The 22,600-nt window shown below is 29.5% G+C and overlaps 1 protein-coding gene across 4 annotated transcripts in view; it reads right to left on the bottom strand.

The window, feature by feature from the left end:
• The window catches only part of LOC105218572 (gamma-aminobutyric acid receptor subunit beta), an 84,963-nt gene that overhangs the window by 21,350 nt on the left and 41,013 nt on the right, over positions 1–22,600 (bottom strand). For 2 of the 4 annotated variants that reach the window (XM_054229471.1, XM_054229469.1), the window contains exons 6-8: positions 17,721–17,947; positions 14,625–14,707; positions 3,915–4,052 (exon numbers count right to left, since the gene is read on the bottom strand). In XM_054229471.1, the coding sequence (XP_054085446.1) occupies positions 3,915–4,052; positions 14,625–14,707; positions 17,721–17,947 (448 nt within the window). Of the gene's footprint in view, positions 1–3,914; positions 4,053–9,520; positions 9,659–14,624; positions 14,708–17,720; positions 17,948–22,600 lie in introns of all 4 variants that reach the window. The other 2 variants (XM_054229472.1, XM_054229470.1) reach the window with 1 other exon arrangement.

Raw genomic sequence — 22,600 nt, forward strand, 5'->3', positions numbered from 1 at the left:
TAATTAAAGTTATTAGTTGTCTTAGTGATATTGGAGACGGCTGTGATTGTGGAGTACATACATACAATTAGTATATATATTATATATGTATGCAGTTGGCGAATGGTTACTAAACGAAAAAGTATTATATTTTTACAGTCAAAACATACTGAATTATATTTAAAAATTAAACAAAGTAGAAATAAAAAATAAATAATAAAAAAAATAAAACAAACAATAAACTAAATATTTAAATTAATTAATTGAAAGTTAAGCACAAAATTTATAAAAATATAAAAAATAAAAAATAAAAATATTTTCATAACTAGTTGTGAAATTATGCTAGCGAAACATGCATTGGATATATTAATATGTCCACTAGTTATTCAAACTATTTCTTTTTTGTTTTGTTTGAGTTGCTTGAGGAAAAACGCATTGAACTCTTTTCAGTATTCGTATTTTAGTTGTGTATTTCGAATGTCAGGCCAAGAAAAAATTTCGAAACAAAAAATATTTTAACAAAAACTTAAAAAGAGCACGTGTCAATTGCAATTTTAAGACATATCAGCTTCAATTTTTGTATGAGGAATTTTAGTTGTATACCTTAAACAAAGACAAACGTATTTCAAGATTTTTTAATTTTAAATTAAATTATTAAGAAATCGCAAATAAACTTTAATTGAAAACAAAATCGCTAATTAATTGTTTTTTTTTGTTTTTTTTTTGAAATAGTAGTTCACTAGTAAGTTACATATTTATGCATGTTATTTAAAGCTTTAAGTACATGTAAATAGTACATAGTATGTATGTATTGAGCAATGCGTTGTGAAAGATAGAGATGCAAAATCCAATCGTTTTCTCGTAATTTTTGATTTTTTCTTTTCGATATCCTATATTCATTTATATTTTAATTGCTTAATTTTCGGTATATTTATTTATCAACTAAATGATTACACTTGTATAGCATATAGTAAAATCGAACAAGTAATTGCATAAGAGTACGAGTATTTATGATTATTTGTTATTAAGGAAAAAAACATGCGATAAGTTGGGTATAAATACAACTGCACGTTAAAGTTATGTAAGTTTATTAGGAAAAATGCAATTATTTTCTCCAAGTTTGATTATTATTTTTTTGCGCAAACTATTTACATATTATCTATAATAAATGTTGCATTATCAGCACAGGTTAAATTTTCTAATTTTCTAAATTTTTCTTTTTTTTTTGTAATTTGTAATATTTCTGCATGTATCAATAGGTCTCAATCGACATCCAATTGCTTTCAAGCTGCGAATGTAAACAACTTTATATTCAATCGATATAAAATATTACATAAGAAACCAAAAATATATTAGTAATATTATGTATAGCTTTATATTGACATTGTTTGTATTTTATAAACTAACAATTTTTAAATTAAAATTTTAATGGCTTTGGCTATGCCGAAGCATGAATACCTTGCATGAAATCATTTGTTTACCAATGGAAGTTATGTTTTGAGACCTTTGAGATTAGGCTCTTTCTACTTATGAATATCCGAGAATTTATTTAAATAAGAAGTAAGCCCTTTCGAAATGACAGCCATTGAAGAATACTTGAGATATTAACAAAAAGTCAAATATTCGAAACATATTTTTTGTACCATTTTCCATTCATTTCAATTTATTAATTTTAGTTGAAAATTAATTATCCAATTTGTTTTCTCGATAATAAATGAATACACTACATTCTTGATTTCATGTAAGGTATTTTTAAAGGCACTTACATAACCCGACGTTGGTGTTACGAAAAAAACAAAACTACCTCTACTATATACTAAACGATCTTACATCCGAAAACTCTTAATATCGCTTAAATACTATTTTTATTTAATAAAAAAAAAAATGATTTATAAGAAATGCTAAATTTTATGTACTTTGTTTCCTTATTTGAACTTTAAACTTAAACGCTTTTTACCTTTAAATTTATGTACAACTTGCGCGCATTTGAAAAAAGCTGATTCTCTACCTAAATGAATCGTATTCTGCGTATTACTAATCAGAAACCGAAGCTTTCAACTCTACGAAGTTGAGATGCTTAGTCATAAATACCACTACTCTTTAATTCCACGAACCAACGTCAGGGTTTAAAAACTAACAAGAGCAAAACGTAACCTATTTTTTTACTCTCGCAATAACTTTATTAAATTAGAGTTTAAAAAGTGTGTCTCTAAGCCGATTACTTAGCATTAAGCTCTGTTTATTTTACTCGCAGATTCTATTTGTATGCCACGGTATATCCAATACATTGTCTTGTAGATTACGGTTGGTTTCCAGTTTTAGCTGGGCTACCACACTCAATTCCTACTCTCATGCTCTTTGTTCAACAATGCATGAGTGAGTTGCGGTAACCCAGCCATAAGCCATGAGGAGCTCTGGGTCACGCCATTAACTGTGAGAAGAAGCCTTCTTGAGGGCACCTTGTCGGATCGGGTAAAACGATTCAGGGTTGCTATAAAACCCTGTGTTGTTTTTGTTTTTTTTTTTTTTTTTTGGATGAGTGACAAACATTATACAACGATGTATGATATGAAGGTATGCATTTGGAGCATATTTTGTTTGTGTCTTACTTTCCGGTAAGCAAAGCATTGTTTTAAAGCAGTTTAAAGCACAATTTGTTCATGAGTTAAATATGTAACTACGGGTAGATTTCAATGGCCGAGTTTCAATATAAATTCTACAAGCCAATTTTTGTGGACTTTTATGAATAGTGTTTTATATATTTTTGTTTAATAAGGCAGGAAGGTGAAATTAGCCAATTGTGTATTTGAAAAAAAAAATCTTCAAGATTCTCTTCTCGGATGAATTTAAGCTTATAACTTATGTTTTAATATGTGTGCATTTTAAGAAATTTCGTGAATAATTTTACTAAAAGTATAAGTGGATTATAAAGGAAGTTTCAACTAGTAATTCATAAGAACCATTATATTAATACGATGAACGATCCTTAGAAAAAGTTTAAGGCAATTAAGTATAATTTGTTCATTGCACACATTAGTGAATTTAAATTAACTTTATTTGTCGTTTTCGATGAAAGAGAAGAGTTGACATGAAAGATCCATAATTTAATAAATCTCAGGACATGCTATGAATACTTCTCGAATTTGCCGATTAACAAGTTCGTGAGAAAAATTGCAGAAACTACAGTTTTTGTGAGATTGCTTAGTTTGAGCTTAATTTGTGTTGGAATTTTGGATTGAAATTGCCAGTGAAAGCGAAGATACATGAAAACTGTGACGTATCAAATAATAAAAAATAAAAAGAAATAATTTCGAATACGACCGTAAATATTACGAATTTAACGGGGATTACTACAAATTGTACAATTTATATTTTCACTTCGTTTCGATCACTACTACTTAATTTGAGGTAAAACATGGTAAATGTATTTGGCGTGGACGAAATAAATTTCATAGATGGCAGATGGTGGTATGTCTTTCCTCTACCAGGATGCTGTTGACTATTATTTGTTTACACTCGCAGATGAAGTGGAACTATATATGCATACATATTAAATTGAAATTTAGTTGTTTAATGACTTTTTGTTTTTATAAAAAATTTTGAATAACCAAAAAACGTTTTTTCATATTTTTGTATTCTCTAATTTGTCTCAATTGTATTTTGTTTACTTTTATACTCAATTTGCATCGTATATGTTTCATATTAAAATTTTATATATATTTTTCTTTTCAATCGCATGTATAAATTTCAATAAAAAATTATGACAATCGAATCGAAATCACAACTAAAATATAACTGTATGCTTTAAGTCATGGAATCTAACTGTAGAAAATAGTAGTATGTAATAAAAGAAATGTATGAATTTAAAGTAAAATTGGATTTGAAATAAAAATATAGCTGGAATAAAGGAAAAATCGGTATCCGTCTACAGGTACCTGTTGTAAGACTGATTTCCATAGCCCTCTGACGATGACCCAAGACCTTAAATTGGGGCAGAGATACCTCACTCGAAACACCAACCGAGTTTGGACCTTCATTCCACTTATAACGAATGTCACGCATTGTATAGCCGACTGTTTGTTTATTTATTTTAATTTTTTTGTTTTTTTTTTTTGGTATATGTCATGCGAGTAAGTCGTGTGTCATGTCGCCGTACGAATGAATGCAGAATACGCATGTTTTATGAGATTTGTATTTTGTACGAAACCGTCCAATAGTTTGTGTGTATGTACATTAGCATTGCGTAGATGAGAGGGGCATAAATTTATATGAGTTGTGACACAAAAAATTATATTTCATTATTTAAATATGAAAGTGAAATAAGTATTAAGTGATTTATAAATATTATAATATTTCATACATCAAGTATCAAATAAATATGTTTTTAATATAAAAATTAATTTGCAAAAAAAAAAAAAATATTAATGTAATTTAAAGTTATAATGTACGAATGATTTTTTATTGTTCGTTAAGTCATAGTTCCAACGTTAATGTAGTCGAAATGTTTTTAGGTTTTGGATTTTGTTTGTTCGTTTCAGTGGTCATTGTTATTTGGTAAAGATCGAAAAAATATGCATAAACAAAGAATAAATTGGTGAGACTATTAACAAGTTCATAGCATGTTTTCATACTATGTATATTATTTATATATAGATATTTATTAAAATAAAAAACGCCTTGTAATGCCCTCAGTAAGCATAAACAGGAAATATCATAATATAATTTTTTCAGCACTAACACACCATTTGAAATTATCATCTGTCTATTATTCACGAACTCCGCTAAGGCAATCTCTTTCATTTGCTATTAAAATGTTTGCTATAATAAATAGTAATCCATTAGCGTTTTGATATGAGCTAATTATTCTAAACTTTGTGCTTGCGTTTTTTTAACTTAGTAAAAAAAAAATATTTTTATAGCTATATTATTAAAGATATGTACACTTTCTATTATATTGCCTATGTGATCAAAAACACACTAAGCAACAATCCTAAAACCTATACAGGACATGATTTAGATCTTATTTTGCGACCAACAGCAAATTACTTCTCAAACAGTATAGAAGCGGATTGAAATTTGTTCGATTAATCAAGGGGAAACTTATAAGACAAAAAAATTCAACTTATTAGAAGGTCATTGAATAAGTAACATTAATGAACTATTATTACTACTGTCTCATTTTTAGCTCAGTAGGGTAATCAAGTACAATAAAATTTTCCTTAACAGATGACCAAAGAATTCAAAGTAAACCTCAAAAAAGTAGAAAGTTTCATTTGAATTTAGAGATATTGGAACAGAAATTAATTGTTTGTAATATTGTGAAACAATATTATTCATCGAATCAGCAAATATTCCCAATCGATAGAGCGTTAAAGGTACGCCACATACTTCTTTTCGCCAGATCTCACAGGCTGTCAACTGTCACTTAATGATCCAATTTAGAGACATATATAGATCATCTATTTTCCATACCATCAAATTCTGATCCGCACACGTTTTTTAAACATTTAAGAACAAAGATCTAATGTTATATTTCAGTAGCATTTGGTCTAGTGTGGTCCCTGCAGACTTAGAACATCAACATAGCTAAGTTTGCCTACACCAAGGATTGTTTCTAAATTGAAAAAAATGTCCCTTCAAATTTACATAACTTCGAATACAAATTTGTTGTTGCTTAGTGTGAATAAAAGTTTAGAAAAATGACAACCGCCTGATCTCCATTTCTGAAGAATGAACTACAAATGTATATTATAAGCGGTGTATTTGAGCGGTGTTCAGCAAGGGAATATTATTTTCAAATATTCTTAAAATGACATTTAATTAACATTTAATTTAAACATTTAAAATAACGTTTTATATCGTACATATTGATGACCCCTGACATCTGTTTGATATTATAAGTAGCAATATATTTGGTAACCCTACATAACTCTCTTGATTTACAATTAAATAATAATATGCATAGAGTCTTATAAATATGATAAATACATATAATAGTTTTATAAATACAGTGCGCTATACGCAAATGCTAAAGAGAATATCACTTTTTACAAATATATTTATAAAAAATTATTTACTCATGATTTGTCATACCTGGCCTGTAATTAATTAGTAATCAGATAATATATATGTACAAATATTCGCAGCGAAAAATTCAATTGCATTGAGTTTTAAGGCAGTCGAAAATATTCAGCAAAAATATACACTTCAATGAATATTTGTTAGAGGCGATAGTAGAGGCGATAGATTACGCAGAAAATTTGTTGTAGGCGCTTAGGAAGGTAAGTATTTATATACTAGCATATATGTATATGTAGGTTGGTGTTCGCATATTTCATATTTTCAAGATCCAGCTGTGTACTTTAATACAAGTTTAACCTGATCGTGAGCGTGGTAGTAGTTAGTGTGTGTGCCTATGCTTAGAGAGTGTGTGTGTGTATTTGTGCACTGAATGGGAGCGTTAGCTTCAAGAGTTTAAATTTGTAAGCGATTTTTCGTTGGTGTTATTTTTCGGCTCTTAATTACTCATATACATTATATTATAAACATATATTTTTATTATTTTAGCGGTTGCATTTAATAAAATAAATTGGCGAGCGGCAGCACTACTTGCTTTTTACATTTTTGAATTTTTGCAAATAGATTTCTTCCTTTTTGTGGATGACATATTCACAGTTTGGTTGTTTCGCTTATTTATTTACAAACCAAAAAAAAAACTGATACCAAGCCTACCCAAGCAATTGCGAATCCATAGTTTTATTTTTGTACTAAATATTTAGTTTTTGACAGTTTATAAGTTTTCAATTAATAAGGCAGTATAATGGTGGGTTTTGAAATAAAAAGCTTAGTCGCTTCTATTTCGGCGCACCAAATTTATCATTTTATAGACTTGAGCTTATTGAAAATAAAAGATAACAACCTATCTTCGTTGATTGCTTTACTTTGCTATTGGTCAATTTTATCCTGCTGCAATTTGCACCTATTCCGAACAAATTAAACACAAAAATATACTAATAAAGAAAAAACAAGTGCAATACCGACAAAAAATCAATTACGAATTCTCAAATTACACTAAACAAAATGATCGACAACAATTGATAATTTATAATTTATAATTTTTATTAATGAAAAGAAAATTAAACAAATAGAATAAATGGGACAACACACTGTTTATTTAAATTTGGTTAGTAATACGAAAATAAATATTTTTACAAAACTAAATCACATTAAGGAATTTTAAAGAATTCATATTTAGAGTAAGAGAGATAGAGAGACAGTAAGAGAGCGAGAGATAGAATTTGGAGAACGAAGTAAATAGTGTGAGAGTAGATTTGCATTGCGAGTAAACACAAAATTTGGTGATTGACAAAATTGATTATGTGGAATCGAGTAGTAGTCGAGAAGCGGTTGTTATATATGGAATATATTAAATTTTTTTTCATTTTGATTATTTGTTCTTAACGGTTTTTTACTTATTTAACTATTGCGATTTTCTAAATAAGATAATCTTAAACCACTCGAGTACGAGAGTTGTCAAAATTAAAGTTTTTTCTTTACGGCAAAGAGCATTTTCGCTATTCAATACAAAAGATCTTATTTTGAGAGAGCGTGCGCTGAGCTAATAGTAACTTTTCTAATTCTTTGTATTGCATAATCTCAATTTTATATTCTAATTTATATTACGTAAGCCATCTTCGAGCCAACAAAATGTATATCTAAGAGCAACAACAAAGATTTGGACATTCTACTAAAAGCAAGAGAATATGAGAATATCTCTTCAAAGAATAATTTTGAAATAAAATATGGCGGTCTATAGGAAACGTAAAGCTTGAACGTTACTCGAAATAAAGTGGCTATTAAAAGGACATGACTGATCAAGGTACTCCTGTCAGTTTTTTGGAATATATAGTTCGTTCGATTCTCCAAGCATAAATGAGTGGATGCAGCTTATATTAGTAATAATAGTTTTCGATCTATTTATAATGAGAATCTTAGCTCATTGGGGGCCCATTTAATATCAAAAATGGGCAAATAGGGTTCCCACCGCACCCTCTGTTTACTACGAACGAGACTCAGACGGCCGAGTAAAGGCGGTATAAACTTAGCACCTGCGAAGAGGAAACTCCTACGCCACTGCCCGCCTAGAAGCGAAACCGGCAGCCCCGGAACTAGGCTCGGATTCAGAAGGCTAATCATCTTAAACTCATCTTAAACCCTCTGATTAACAAAGTAAACAAAGTGAGGCCCTTTGAAACATAGGATCTCACAACAGCTATTATAAAGCTGTCCAAACTATAAGTAGTAAGGCATACATCTTAGCATAACAATATAATTTTCAGGCTCACTACCTCCACATTGTTGAATATCTTACGTTTAGTAGATGCTAAGCAGCTGATTTTTTTGAGATCTTCTTTATTCGGAAGTGAAAGAAGAAGTTCTTTAAATAATTAAATTTAGTTCAGTCGGAATGGACAAATATCTTAAACCATTTTTGGATCAACCAGGCACCAATTAAGCCACAATTGTTGGCTAACGTCTATTTTATTTATCTATATTTTACTATTAATGTGGTTTAAAAAATATTTAAAATATAACATTATAAGCAAATTACTGTTATTATTATATATTAAAACGAAGCACTGACTCTCCCGATTCCGCACAACAATTTTGCACTGAGCGCCACTTATGTATGTATGTATTTACGTAAATGTATATTAAAACAGCTTATGGATGTATGTGAAATGAGTAACACACATAAATGCAGATATATGTAATGCAATATGCAATATTCATATATGTATATATATAGAAGTTGAAGTGAGAGCAACGAAAAGGTTTACATAAAAATGGAACATAGGAAGAGGTGTTCATGTTGGTGTACATCGAAACCAATAAAAGGGCGCCTGAATAATAAAAATATAAGATTTTTAAGATGTTTAAGTGAATATGCTTAACAATGATTTCGATAAAAATGTAAATGTTCTTAAATGAGTACTGCTTTTGCTTAACTTGTGAACGTACATACACACGATGTATACGTAGGGCATATGACATATGGGCTTGAACAGGTTGATGCATAGAAATAACAAGTGACATGAAGATGCAAAAGTTAATGAATGTGAGCGTGACATGTGTAGGCATGAATAATTTGAAATTATACGATATGTATGTATGTATGTATGTATGAAAGTGATGATATGTGAAATTGTGATGGTGATATGTTAGTGATTTGTGGTGATATTGTACACATATAACATGTTTGTTAAACACTTTATCAACTTAATACGATTAAAAACGAATCGAATAGTTTTGATGTTTCCGTGTATGTGTGTATTGTGACGTAATTGTACAGAAAAAAACGCAATTGTCTAATGATTGCATTGTTTATTTGGAAAAAATTTTGTTACGAACAAAATGAAATTTATACATTAAATTGAATGCTTGAATATTTGAGATTGTATGTTTCATTTAAATGTTTTTTAATTTTTTTTTTTATTTTTTTTTATAATTAGTTTAATATTTGTTGTTTTGTTTGGGGTACCTGTAGTTAGGTTTATTTCGGTCGCCCTCTGCCTGTGTCCCAAAACGCGGAACTGCGGTAGTTCGACCTCACTGCTCATGCCAACACTACTCAGTCCATCTCTCCAGAAGTAACGGATATCTCGCATCGTGTAACCGACTTCATATTACAAAATAATATACATATATATACAAAAAGAGGTCATTTCCCAATTTGTTTTGGTCAATTGAATTTTTTTTAAGTGTATTTGTTTATAACGATTTAACTTTAGTTTTGTGGTTATAATATGAAAATTTGTTTAAATTTCTTCATGATTTCGGTTTGCAAAAATAAAGCTTATCTAGATTTTTTATATGACTTAAGTACTGATTACGAATAAAATGATTGAACGTTTGATAGTGATACTTGAATAATGTTCGAATTGAAAGTGAGAAAAGTAATAAAATATGACAAACTAAACGTAAGCAATAATTAAATATTTGTTTATTTCAAGTAGTGGAGTTGTAAATATACTTGATTAGAATTTCATTTTCATCCTGCGAAGCACAAAATTATAGAAAACTCTAAATAAAGCGAAATCAAATGAAAAAATATTTATCTGATGAAGTGCACTTACATGCGTTGGAAACGTTCAGACACTCAACTTTCATTGGACTGTGAATTGGGTAACGTGTATGACACATTATATGGATATATGCTCTTTTAGTAAATAATACGATAAACCTTTCTTCACATTGCTACGCTAACTTTTTCAAGGACTACATAAAAGCAGTTTTCTTGATTATGACAAATCACTCAAGTAAATTATAAAATTTATTTTCTAAAATTGCTTTTTCTTTCTTTATTTCATTGTACTCCAAAACCTATACCTCAATTAAGCTATGTGTGTTTGAGATATATAAAAGTTTAGAACTTCACATACATTAAATGAACATTTATAATACATTATATTTATACAAATCAATTAACTATATTATAATACAAAACATACACTTAAAATGCTCCTGTTACTTCTCTTATATTAACTTCATTTATCATCGAGAAAACTTCCTAGCGAGAACTGCAACGGCCCACTCGATTTTAATTTCAGCAAAAATGATACTAATATAACTATATCAATCTATATGTTAGATTCAACAGATAGCTAAAGACTTTATTTGGCACTTTGAATAAGTTATTCCTTGCATAATGACTAGCACGGTTTTTTAATTCATATAGATATATATGTATATTAATTGAATACCTAAAATATTTGTACATAAAAATACGCAGGAATAAGAAAACATTTAACATTCCATAGAGATCATATGCGCACCAAATATAGAATCGACGCTCAGAATGCAAGAAGTCCATAAAATGATTTCGGGTTACCGTAAAATGTGGTTGAGATGTCAAAAATTTAAATGATATCAGATGAAAGTTGTAGATATACTTTTCATGAACATTTTTACGATCGAAAACCCTATCAGCTTGTCATGTTCGCAAATGCGGAAAGAAATCTAGGACAATGAAGCCGACACGGAGTTCTATATTTAAGGGGTTACATGGGTTTCGTGGAAAAAACCGAAAAAATCGATTTTTTGTTTTTTTGCTTATTAATTTCTACAATATCTCAGAATATTGTCCTAAATTTTCAAGTCGATCCGAATAATAGTTACGGAGCTACATTCTTTCGAAGGTATTGATGAACTTTTGCACAGGTGTTCGTGATGCAATTTACTCGTGCTTGAATGAAGGATTTTTTTCTTATTCAAATGACAACTATTGTAAAAAAAACACAAAATGTAAAGCAAATTTGACCGAAATTTTTATTTTTTTTTTGGAAAAATGTCTGCCAAAACTCCAATTTTCACTTTTTTTTGTCTTTCCTTCGTTCAAGCACGAGTTTATGGTCTTACCTAACACACTTATTTTTGCTTTTTAATTTTGGACGATCCTGTCTGGAGTTATGCTGACAACGCGGACGCACCTTTTTTCCGAGGGGTCACTGGAAATGACGTCGCAATGGAGGTGTTTTAATTGTTTTCTTTTTGAAAATTTAAGGTAAAAGGCCTAAGACAACAATAGTATCGAAATGTTGGAAGGTATATATATTGTATTAATAAATCGAATTGTTCCAAAAATATGTTTCAATAAAACATTTTAAGGCTGCCTGAAACTAAGTTGCCGGGGTTCTCAGTGCTCGTAATATTTTTTTTTTTTGGGAAAAGATATTCCTATAATATATAAATAGTTCACGTAGTACGGCTACGCCACTTGTTACTTTTGAAGTTCGAACATACATAAATATAAAACGAAGACGCAATAAATAAGAAATGATCGCAATGATGATTAAATGGCCTAGCAAATACCGATTCTTAATAACTAGTAAGTTTTCCGTAAGTTTTCCATTTCATATATACTATTTTGCCATTTAATATTCATATTAGGTTAGCAAATACTACCTCCCTTCCGCCTTTTTGTCTTTTAAATTTTTCGGCTATGTATAGAGCGCTACATAGCTCGTATCTGGCAATACTTTGAAAGTCTTGACATAACCTACAAAACGACGCTATGCATGATTAGTTTGGTTTTGATATTGCATTCAAGAGTTATAAGCGTGTAAACATGGAGTTCACTAACGGCGAAATTCGCTATATTTTAAAGTTTTCCTTCGTTAAATGCATATTCGCTAGAGAAACGTTCCGTGAGATTAATGGTGTTTTGGGGGATGGTACTCTATCACTTCGAGCTGCGGATGAATGGTTTCGATGATTCAGAGCGGGTGACAAAGACACCATGGATAAGCCAGCCGGCGGAAGACCTGTGACGACGAATACCGATCAAATCATGGAAAACATCGAGTTAGACCAGCATGTGACATCTCGTGACATCGCCAGGAAATGGGAGTTAGTCACCAAACCATTTTAAACCATCTGCAGAAGGCTGGATACACAAGAAAGCTTGATGGCGACGAAAAATGGATCACATACGACAATATCAAGTGAAAACGGTCGTGGTTGAATGCCCTTGAATTTTCCCAATTCAAGGGGGGTTTTATGAAGAAGTAATGGATAATGGATGATTATCGAACGAAACGGCGCATATTTAAACTAAATCCGATCACTGTAACACTTTTTATAAAGCATTGAATAAAGAGCTAAAAAGCGAAAGGGAGATATTTGCCAACCTAATATTATACGAGTGTATGACAAAAATGTGTTTGTTGAAAATCTAACCAAGTAATTGTTACATATGGCTTTATTGGTGCTATCTAAGTTTTGGACTATATTCTACTCTTATAATTTATGTACTAACACAATCACAAAAAATTTCAAAAAATTGTCTTTATCTATAGTAAAGGCACTGGACTGTTATCGACTAAATCACTTTCTGTCATCAGAATTGAAGGAAAGAAGGCGACCGAAACCCAACCAATTTCAATACGTTTTCTTTCTCTTCTTGTTGTTTTTGTTTATATTTACTATCTCTACTAAGCACTGTAAGATATTTTCATGTGACTGAGAATTCTAAGAATATGTATTTTATGCTAAAAATAATTTAAATAAAATGCAAAATTGGCTAAAAGAGCTTTGTAATGAATTTGAAGACTGCGATTGGTTGTTGGATAGTTGCTAAAGTGAAGATGGCAGTTTCTAAAAGAGCGCTGATTTTGAATGTATTTGTAATTAAACTGTTTCAAGTGAGGAATATTTGTACTAACTCAATTAAACGCTGATGATTTAGGTTTGGGTAATTGAAAAAATAAAAAATTTTAATTAATACAAATAAGTAAAAAGAGAAAAAATTAAAAAAAAATTACTTATTTTGCCTAAAAATAAAATATAAAATTTTTTGAACGAAAACCTGCCGTAATATGAACACAAGTTGTGCTATTTTTTGTAGTCCACTATGGGGAGACTGTAATCCGCATTTTCTTTTTTACTGCTTTGATATTATAAAACACTAATAATTAATGTAATTTAAAAATAAAACGTTCATTACTTAGTAAATTGATAGTATAGTTTTGAATTATTTAAGTAGCTTCATTAAAAAATCGTTTTTCTATAAAATAGGTTCGATCATCGTTTTAGAAAGTAAGTATATTACAGATAACATACCCAACAAAAGTGCTATCTGTTCTTTAGATTTTTTATTTACTAAGATAAACGTTATAAAAAACAATAATTACCCTTTGTATATATATTTTTTTTATAAATGAAAAAATTAATCTAGATTTCGAAAAAATATAAATCTTTCCAAAGTTTTCCGACAAAACATTTTGATAGAAGCTTTAAAAAAAATGTATTGTCTTTATGGAGTTTTTGTAAAATTTGTGCTTTTCCTTAGTCAATAGGAGCTACCACAAATATTGATAATCTATTTAGAGCTTTCATAAAGCTTGTGTTTCCCCTTTTTAGGCGAAACTCGTAGATGGCATCTTTACGACGAATAACGCTCATTGTTTTAACATTGTTATTAAACCAATGTTGGTTATTTTAATCGTAGTTATTTTAAAAGCTTAAAAGTTTAACAGATTTCATTTTATCACAATAAATAAACCCATTTATACATAAAAATACAATAATTGTGTAACGTTTTTCGAGCAATACGTATATATTCAGTGTGCTGTTGATATAAATAAGTTTACAACTGGATATAAAGCGCAAAAGCTTTCACTAAAAGCTTGTCTAGGTATAAGTTTTCTGTTTTTTTTTCTAACTTAAATTTAAAAAACAAAAACCCTTACTCATACATATAATCTGTTGGAAATTATAGGTCTACATATATTCACATAACACTTCCTAAAATTTGTTTGGCTTATAAAGAATTCCTTATACATATAACAAAAAAATAAAGCGCGAGGTCCGTATGTAGACAAAATTGTATAATATTTTTCACAGCTGATTAGATTATTCTAGCTTTTTGCAATAATTAGAACCCATGTTTAAACAATCATTAATCTTTAAAAACGCGATTATATCGTTGCACATTATTCTAACTAATATAGAAGTGTTAGTCTATATATATTGTTACTATCACCACTAGCCACATACACTTAAATATAAGCAAATAACCTTAATGGAATAAGCTTTATGTATTAATATACATATTATATATGAGTAAAAATTGAAGAATTACTTACAGCTTTCGATTTCTATGTGACACAACTGTCGATCCATAGGAAAGTATTGTAGATTCATTGGACATGATGCGGTAATTGTTAATCTGTAAGCAAATATCCGACAAGGAAATTTTCAAAAAATATATTGTATTAGTTAACTGTATAAAGATGTTTTTTTCACATTAAGTTTTGTTATAGCAAATCTATTACGTAAATATTTGAAATAATAAAAATTTAAAGCATAATTATTTGTAAGCATTTTAACATACAAACAATCTACCAAAAGGGTATTCAGATCTCTGCGTATTTTCAACTGTTGCTTTAAGTTTTGACTTAAACTTTATTTAGTAAATCGCATGATTAAAAGTGAAAGTTGTATTTTTTATAATTGAAAATCATATCCCATGTCATTTTTTTTTACTTTTAGTAGATATGCAATACATATTTTTCGATGAATTCGAATATGTTTCATAGAGAACAAATGCCGATCTGAATATCATTTTTCTTATTTAAAGCATATACATTTTTTTCCTTAATATTAATATTAATTAATGCTTTCATTTACAAACATAAAGGTGAGTTGTAAAGTCAGCGAGTTCAATTGGTTTGTTCAAAGGAGTATTTTACTGTTTACAATAAGTTTATAAATATGTGTGTTTCTCATCTTTAATAGATTTGTGGCATATAAGTAATGTATTGATAATCTAATGGGCACTAATTCGTAACTAATTACATATTTGAATATTTTCCAATATATTTGTGAGTTATGCTGGCAAGCTGCACTAAGCTAAGAATGAGTTTAAATGAAAATATAAATTAAGTTTGGCAAATATGTAGCTACTTTTCATTAAATAATGCAGTCTGCTATAGTCATTTTTATGTATACATATATAAACTTTATATAATATAAAATTTCTTGCGTGCTTATTTTAGCATACTTTATACATTGGTAAGGGTATATATTTATATATAGTATTATATATTAATATATATTATAAGTAATGCTTTTATAGGCAAATAAAACTAAATAATGCATAATTACACCTACTTTTCCAACACACAGCAGTGTATGCACGTATGCACGCATATTGCATTGACAATACTTTTTTACTGTTACGTCTTGCTTTGTATATTCATTTTGGGTGGCTATGTATATTTACATAAGATTATATTATATGAGCATAGAGTATGTGTCAAGCATTTATTAACGAACGACTTACTTACACGCCATTACCTCTTCGCTTTATAACACTAGCGCACGCTCACTTCATGCTTACTGCATATCCTCTTTGCATTTGCCAAGTCATGCAATCTTCAATGCATGTCCTTTGTTGTGGCGAATTCCTTCAAATTTGCATTTTGCTCTTTGCTTCTGTGCATTTTAATTATTTCACTTTTGTTTTGTTTATTTCTTTTTTTCTTATCTTTTGGACAGATTCTTGTTTAAAGGTAGTAGAAAATATTTCTCCAGAGAGTGCAAACCTTTTTACGGTGTAAAATACACTGCACACTGTGGTTTTTCCTTCTAGGTTTCAGTTAACCGTTTTCTTCATTATTACATATTTTTGTTGTACAAAGTATTTTTGTTGTACAAAGTATTTGTGCATATTCAATTTTTGTAATGAGTAAGTGTAATGTGTGATAGTTTTTTCAGTACGATATTAAAAATTCAATCCAAATATTTCATGCGCTATGTCTCTTTCGAAAGAGCCTTGTGAAAGCAAGAAAATTTACTGAATTTTATAATTCGATTATTTTTGGCTTATTAAAAAAAATACATTGAAAAGTAGTCCCTCACCAAACAGGTTAGGTCCCAGAGATTCCTAAACTAATAATGTAGCTTGCTCACGTTCACTCAAATGAATACGTCTATTTTGAAGTTTCGAAAATTTGTAGAACTTATTTCTGGCATTAAACTTTTTTATTTATCCACCATACACTCTACCGGTAAAATATATTGTGGTTTGATCTGTATTGGTGTGGCTAGACCTTAATTGCTCATCTAACAGATATTGTTTGAAGTATACTGTGAGATTTGAAAGCCACATCGATTGTACTACATATTCACAATAAAGTTATAGCCTTTTCACACAGGAGCTAATTGATTAATTAACTGGCATCTGCTCGATTAAAGCGCTGATTAAGATCGATTTACTATAGAAATCTACATTAATTTTTAATTGAATTTTAATCGTCTTGAAAATGAAATGTAACTATGCGACAAACACAGTATTTGTAATTATATACAAACGTACACTTTGTCTGCGAATTATTGTTCACGCTACACTACGGTAGATATCGCTGCTAAAAGTAAACAGCTGATCGGTTATCGCGTAGCCGGTAGTGTGAAGGACAAAAACTGGTTTCTCAATCAAAATTGATTGGTTGATCAATTAAGTTGGCTGTGTGAAAGGACTATTAGACTGCATTTATTAATATTATTAAATGTCCAGAATTTAGAATAGCTTATGTATGGATTGAATAAGGGTACTGAGTAGAGACTTTACTTGGCTTTATGGGAATTAAACTGTTATAAGCTCTGGAATGGTTGTTTCAAAAGTCATAGTAAGGGTTCCGCGTTTTATTGTTTTCATTATAAATTCAAATGACTGGCTCAACATCTCTTTAGAGACACAGCGCATGAAAATAATATTTACAATTGTTTCAAAATTTTAACCATATAGATCACATCTATTGTTTGTTATATCTATACCTTAGTCAGTATAAACACATGGTAGTATATAAGAAGTTATACTTTTTGCCAATTGAACTCACTTCAAATGAAATTATGTGCCCATTTTGATCATATACAACAGTAAATGAAGTGAAATTATAAAGAAAACACATAGAACGACATTTAGTAAGTATTAATACACTTATATGTATACATAGATATATACAAAGGAAAACAAAAATTTGAACACCGAACAAGACAGCAATAAAATAATTTAATATTTTCATTTTTTTCGCTTCAGTTTTTTCAGTTTTATGAAAATCACACGACATTTAGTTAAAATGAAAAATTATTGATATTTTAATTGTTTTTTTTTAGAAAGGTGAATCATAAAAATTCGCTTTCTGTAAGAAATAGTTAAAAATTTAATTTGTTTTTGTTACCTAATACTTCGTGTTATTGATCCAGAATGATGAACACGTATGAATTCATTACTTGTTGTTGCAATATGAAAATATGATTGTTTTTCATTTACAAAAAAGGTGTCAGGTACCCAAATATTTTTTATGAACTCAGATCCAACCGATAGTGTTTCTACACCAGGCCGTTTTCTATACGCTAAACGAGGATCGGTCCAAAATTGACGAAAGTAAAAATCCAATGTAAAGTCCTGATAAAATTTCATAGAATTTTCATTTGCGAATATCCAATTTGCAATTTGCAAGCGTTTTGTTTTTATTTTTGTGATTTAGATTGATTGCCATTTCAGATACAGTGAATATTACGACAGTTGTGGTTGTTGTTTTACATTGGCGTCGCCAAGTTGACATAGCGGTAGTAGTTTATGTGCCGATTTCGCGTAGAGCCAGTTAGATTTGAGAGAGAGGGAAGAAGTTTTTGCAAATTTGCAAAAATATGAATAAAGAAAATTTTAATTAGTATAATATGCATAAGGCTAAAATAGTTTTTAAGTTTATTTCTGTATTAAGAGTAGTAAAAGTAAAATTGTTCTAATAAAAATTGTGTGAAATATCGAAGTAAAACATAATAGAAATTGTAAATCATACACACAAAGGCTACACGTTGCAAAAAACATACGAAAATTTCAAGCCAAATAAACAATAAGTCAAATCTAAATCCAGCGTAACCATAGAAAGTGAAAATCAACAACAAAAAGCATGCCTCTATCTGCAAACTATTTAACATTTATATGAATAAAATTTTAACATCTATTTTATAAAATGAGGTCATCTCTTTCTTATAAACAATTTTAAACGTTTTAACCTTTTTATTTTTATTTGAAAATGAACGACTTTATGAAATTACGTGCAACGGCGCATGCATGATATCATATAAGCATAAAAGAGTACGAAATGGAAAAGCTCAAAGAAGCTCAAGCAAGCATAATTAGTGAATTAGTTAGTGTTCCTTAATTCAATATGAATATGAAACAAATAATTGCCTAACTGGGAATAGTTTAACTTTGAATTAAATTAATTGTCATGACATCTGTACATTTTGTGCTCGTATGCTTCGCAAAAATCTACAAATAAAATTTTCTAATCAAAAAACGCTAACTCTTCTTCATTATTTGAAGTTTACATGATACGATATATTTTTTACATACTAAAAATCCAAATTGACTTATCAAACTTTCAAAATACCCCATTTGCATTTATGGTTAACAATATATTTTTATTTTTATATAAAATCATGAATGTATGTAATAATAACTGTGTGGAGTTTATGTAAAAATATACTACAAATAGTCAGAATGCAGGTAAGTGTCTGTAACCCTAACCAAACTTCGTACTCAAATTCCTTCGTTACACATATTGGTAATATTTTTCTCTAAATCACCATTATATTCTGAAATTGTGTGTGTAAGACTTGAAATCATCAAACAGTTTCAAAAAAAAAAAACAAGAACGTTTATATGAGTATTGGAGCGATGCAAAACATTCCGCGGTTCTCTAAATAGTTGTTTTAGAGCTGTATCATTATATCGATTTCACTGAAAATTATTTAAATTATTACATAAAAACAGAATTGTAACTTAAGGCCCTTGGAGACGATCAAATAAACTCATCAGATTCTTAAGTGTATGTAACTTACACCATTACATAATTCGATTTATTGAACGCAGCAATGCGAAAATAAAAATTAAGCATATAATAATCGGAATAAGAAGAGGAAGCAATACTAATTTATTTTAAAGATTTTCTTTTGAAAATTTATCTTTTTTTTAATAAAATTGCAGCAAATCCAACGAAAGTATATCACCGCCCGTTTGTTTACATGACAACCGAACGCACTCGTAGCAAATAAAAAATGATGCTTGACGTGTTTATTTCAACGTCTCCAAGGGCCTTTATTGCCTCGAAAGTTTTATATAATTAAAGTATTATACTTAATTAAACTCTCTATTAAACTCTCATTGTTAGAGAGGTTGAAATCCAAAAAAAATAATTCGAATCCTGGCCTGAAACGTGCTCATAATGAATATCTGAAGAAAAATATGCGTAAAAACTGAAAAATCTATATGCAAATACACTTCCTATTAAACACTTACTTATCCTAGTAGATAGGTCAGGATATCAAAAAAACCTTAAGGTAGATAGTGCATATATAGCTAGTATAAGAGAATATCCGCCCTAAAGCTGACATTATGCAGAACATAATTATTAATGTGCAGAATATCTTTTTGAATTTAAATTAGAAATTTTATTGATAAAAATCATAAAATTAGACATTCTTCTGGCCACCTTTTTCACTCGATTTTCCGTCTCTCTATGTTCTATATACGGTTTAGATCTGTATGTGTTATGTGTTTAATGAGATTAATTGAGGACAGTCTAGTTTTCTACATATACATTGTACCATGCAAATTCATTGGTACGCAGCAATTTTTTTATAATAAAGAAAATATATGTAAACAAATATCGAATTAATAAGAGTTCTGCAGTGCCTCATCTGCCAGGTAACCACTGCGTATACGCATTTTTTGATTAATATTGGATTGGCATATGCTACTTTACAGATGATTGCAGACTTCGATGATTTAACTAAATATGGGTAAAATTTATTTCATAAAGATAAGCTGTTGATGAGTACAAACTTATATACTGCAGTTATTTACGGAATTTTGTTAATAAAATATTATTTAATGCACAAAACTATTTGAAATGTTTAATATGTGTAGCGTTATTTATATTGCATTATGTAAAGGTATTGTTACAATTTTTTTTATTTTATTTTATTAATATTTATTACACTTTCTCTTCATTGTTTATAGGCATATTTATGTATGTACATAATATACATTAAATGAATTATTACAATATACTATGTATATGGTAATCGCAAATACAAGAAATTGATTTGGTTTCCACTCGAGTTCCTTAATAATAGCGAAATGTAGGTAAAATCAAATCGAACGAAAAAATAATTGCCTACGAAATAATAAATAATTTCCCTATCAAATTAAGGCATGTAAGCAGTAAGAGGAGCAGTGTACGCACTATTTGGCTTGATAAAATTATTACGTTAACTAAAAGAGAAATACAATTTTGGATTTTGTGGTGAATGGCAGGATATATTTATAAGGCAAGTGGGAGGGAATTGTATGATTTTTATGGCACAGTTTGATATCTCGCCACAAGGATATCCGCAAGTAATTTTTAAGGTACATATATCTGTGTGTTTATGCTTGAATTTTAAATTATAAAATAATTATTCTACGGAAATTCATAAAACCAAGGGTGATAGCATTAAATATTTTCTTTAATACGAGTATATTTTGCGTATTTCCTTTTGAATGTATTCATAATCGTTAGTATTTATATATAAGTACAGCTTATACACCGTGAAATTCTAAATTGTGTGTATTTATAAAACTTCTCCGACAATATATACATTTTGCAATTGCGCACAGCAAGCAGGGGTAGAATAAAGCCCCTAACTAATAGCATGAGAATGTATGTATACACGCTGCTATTATTTTGCATACTAGACTTCTAAATATATCAATTTAAATCTGTATTTATGAGTATATATATTTTTGAAATGGCAATAGCGTTAATAGAAACAAAGTGGTAGGTGCATAGGGAGGGATATGATAAAATAAAAGCTCAAATGAGGACAGGATTTATTTGACGCAATGGGTTTAGTTTAAATGTATGTATATATCTATGCTGTGTATTTAAAAAGTAATATATTTAGTGTATATTGGCATACACAAATGTATCTGTATATAAACATGAAGTTTATAATTAAATGAGGAAAAGATGAGTGTATTTTTAAAACCTTTCAATTTCAAATACAAAATCACTCGATTTTCAAAAGCCTGGATTCAGAAGTGACTCATGAGAGTCAGGAAAACTGTTTGTAATCAAATATGCTAATATAAAGTGTCTTTAATATATTTTATGTATTAAATAGCAGACCCGGCCACACGTTTTTGTGGCTAGGGTATACATTAAATTAAGTTGGTCCAATCTTGGTTTCGGCAACGATATTGATTACTCGAAGTTGATTTATGTTACGCAGCATGATGACAACTCACACTACTTTTAATTGCAAAGTGAGTGGTGATAGTACAGGCAATTTTAAATAGTTTGGAATAATTGACTACGTCATCCTGGTTTGTAGCTGTGTCAACTCTCTTGGACCGAAATTCTAAATTGTCGCATTAAGATCATCGATATCTTTTTTTTAACACCAATATATGTAGGTCATTCAATCAGTCATTTATGGTTATCATTTAGAGGTTTCATGTCAGGAAAACTTCTCTTTCGAGTCAATGAAGTGACAGAAATCTGTTGGAAATGCTATTAATCCATCAAGGTGTCAACTGCCAACTGCTTCTACAATCACAATTTGATATTATTGCAAAAACACTCATATGTTAGTTTTTAATTGGCGATTCTTTATGTGTCGCCACAAATTAAATGATTTTAGGCATGCGATCAGCCCGTTAGTAACAGTTGATCCAGGAATAATTGGAAGAGTCTGGCGTAAATCACCTGCTAACAGAATCCTGGCTCCACCAAAAACGTTCATCGACAATCAAGATCTTTTAAAGTCCTGTGCAGTACCTCCAGCGACTTCTTGAATATTTGGAAAATCTTCGTTATAGCGCTATTTTTGGCGATTTTGCCGACTGGTGTTTCGTTCATTTGCAATTTAGGAGTAATTTCAAGGCCGAATGTGCCGTTTGTTTGCCTACTAACAGGTGCCAAGTAGCCCCTATTCCCGTTAACCTTGGTGGTGAAAATGAGTGAAATTGGTTCTGGAATTACATCAGCCCTCATACACTATATAT

Source organism: Zeugodacus cucurbitae, chromosome 4 (assembly GCF_028554725.1).
Source record: "Zeugodacus cucurbitae isolate PBARC_wt_2022May chromosome 4, idZeuCucr1.2, whole genome shotgun sequence".
Classification (NCBI taxonomy): domain Eukaryota; kingdom Metazoa; phylum Arthropoda; class Insecta; order Diptera; family Tephritidae; genus Zeugodacus; species Zeugodacus cucurbitae.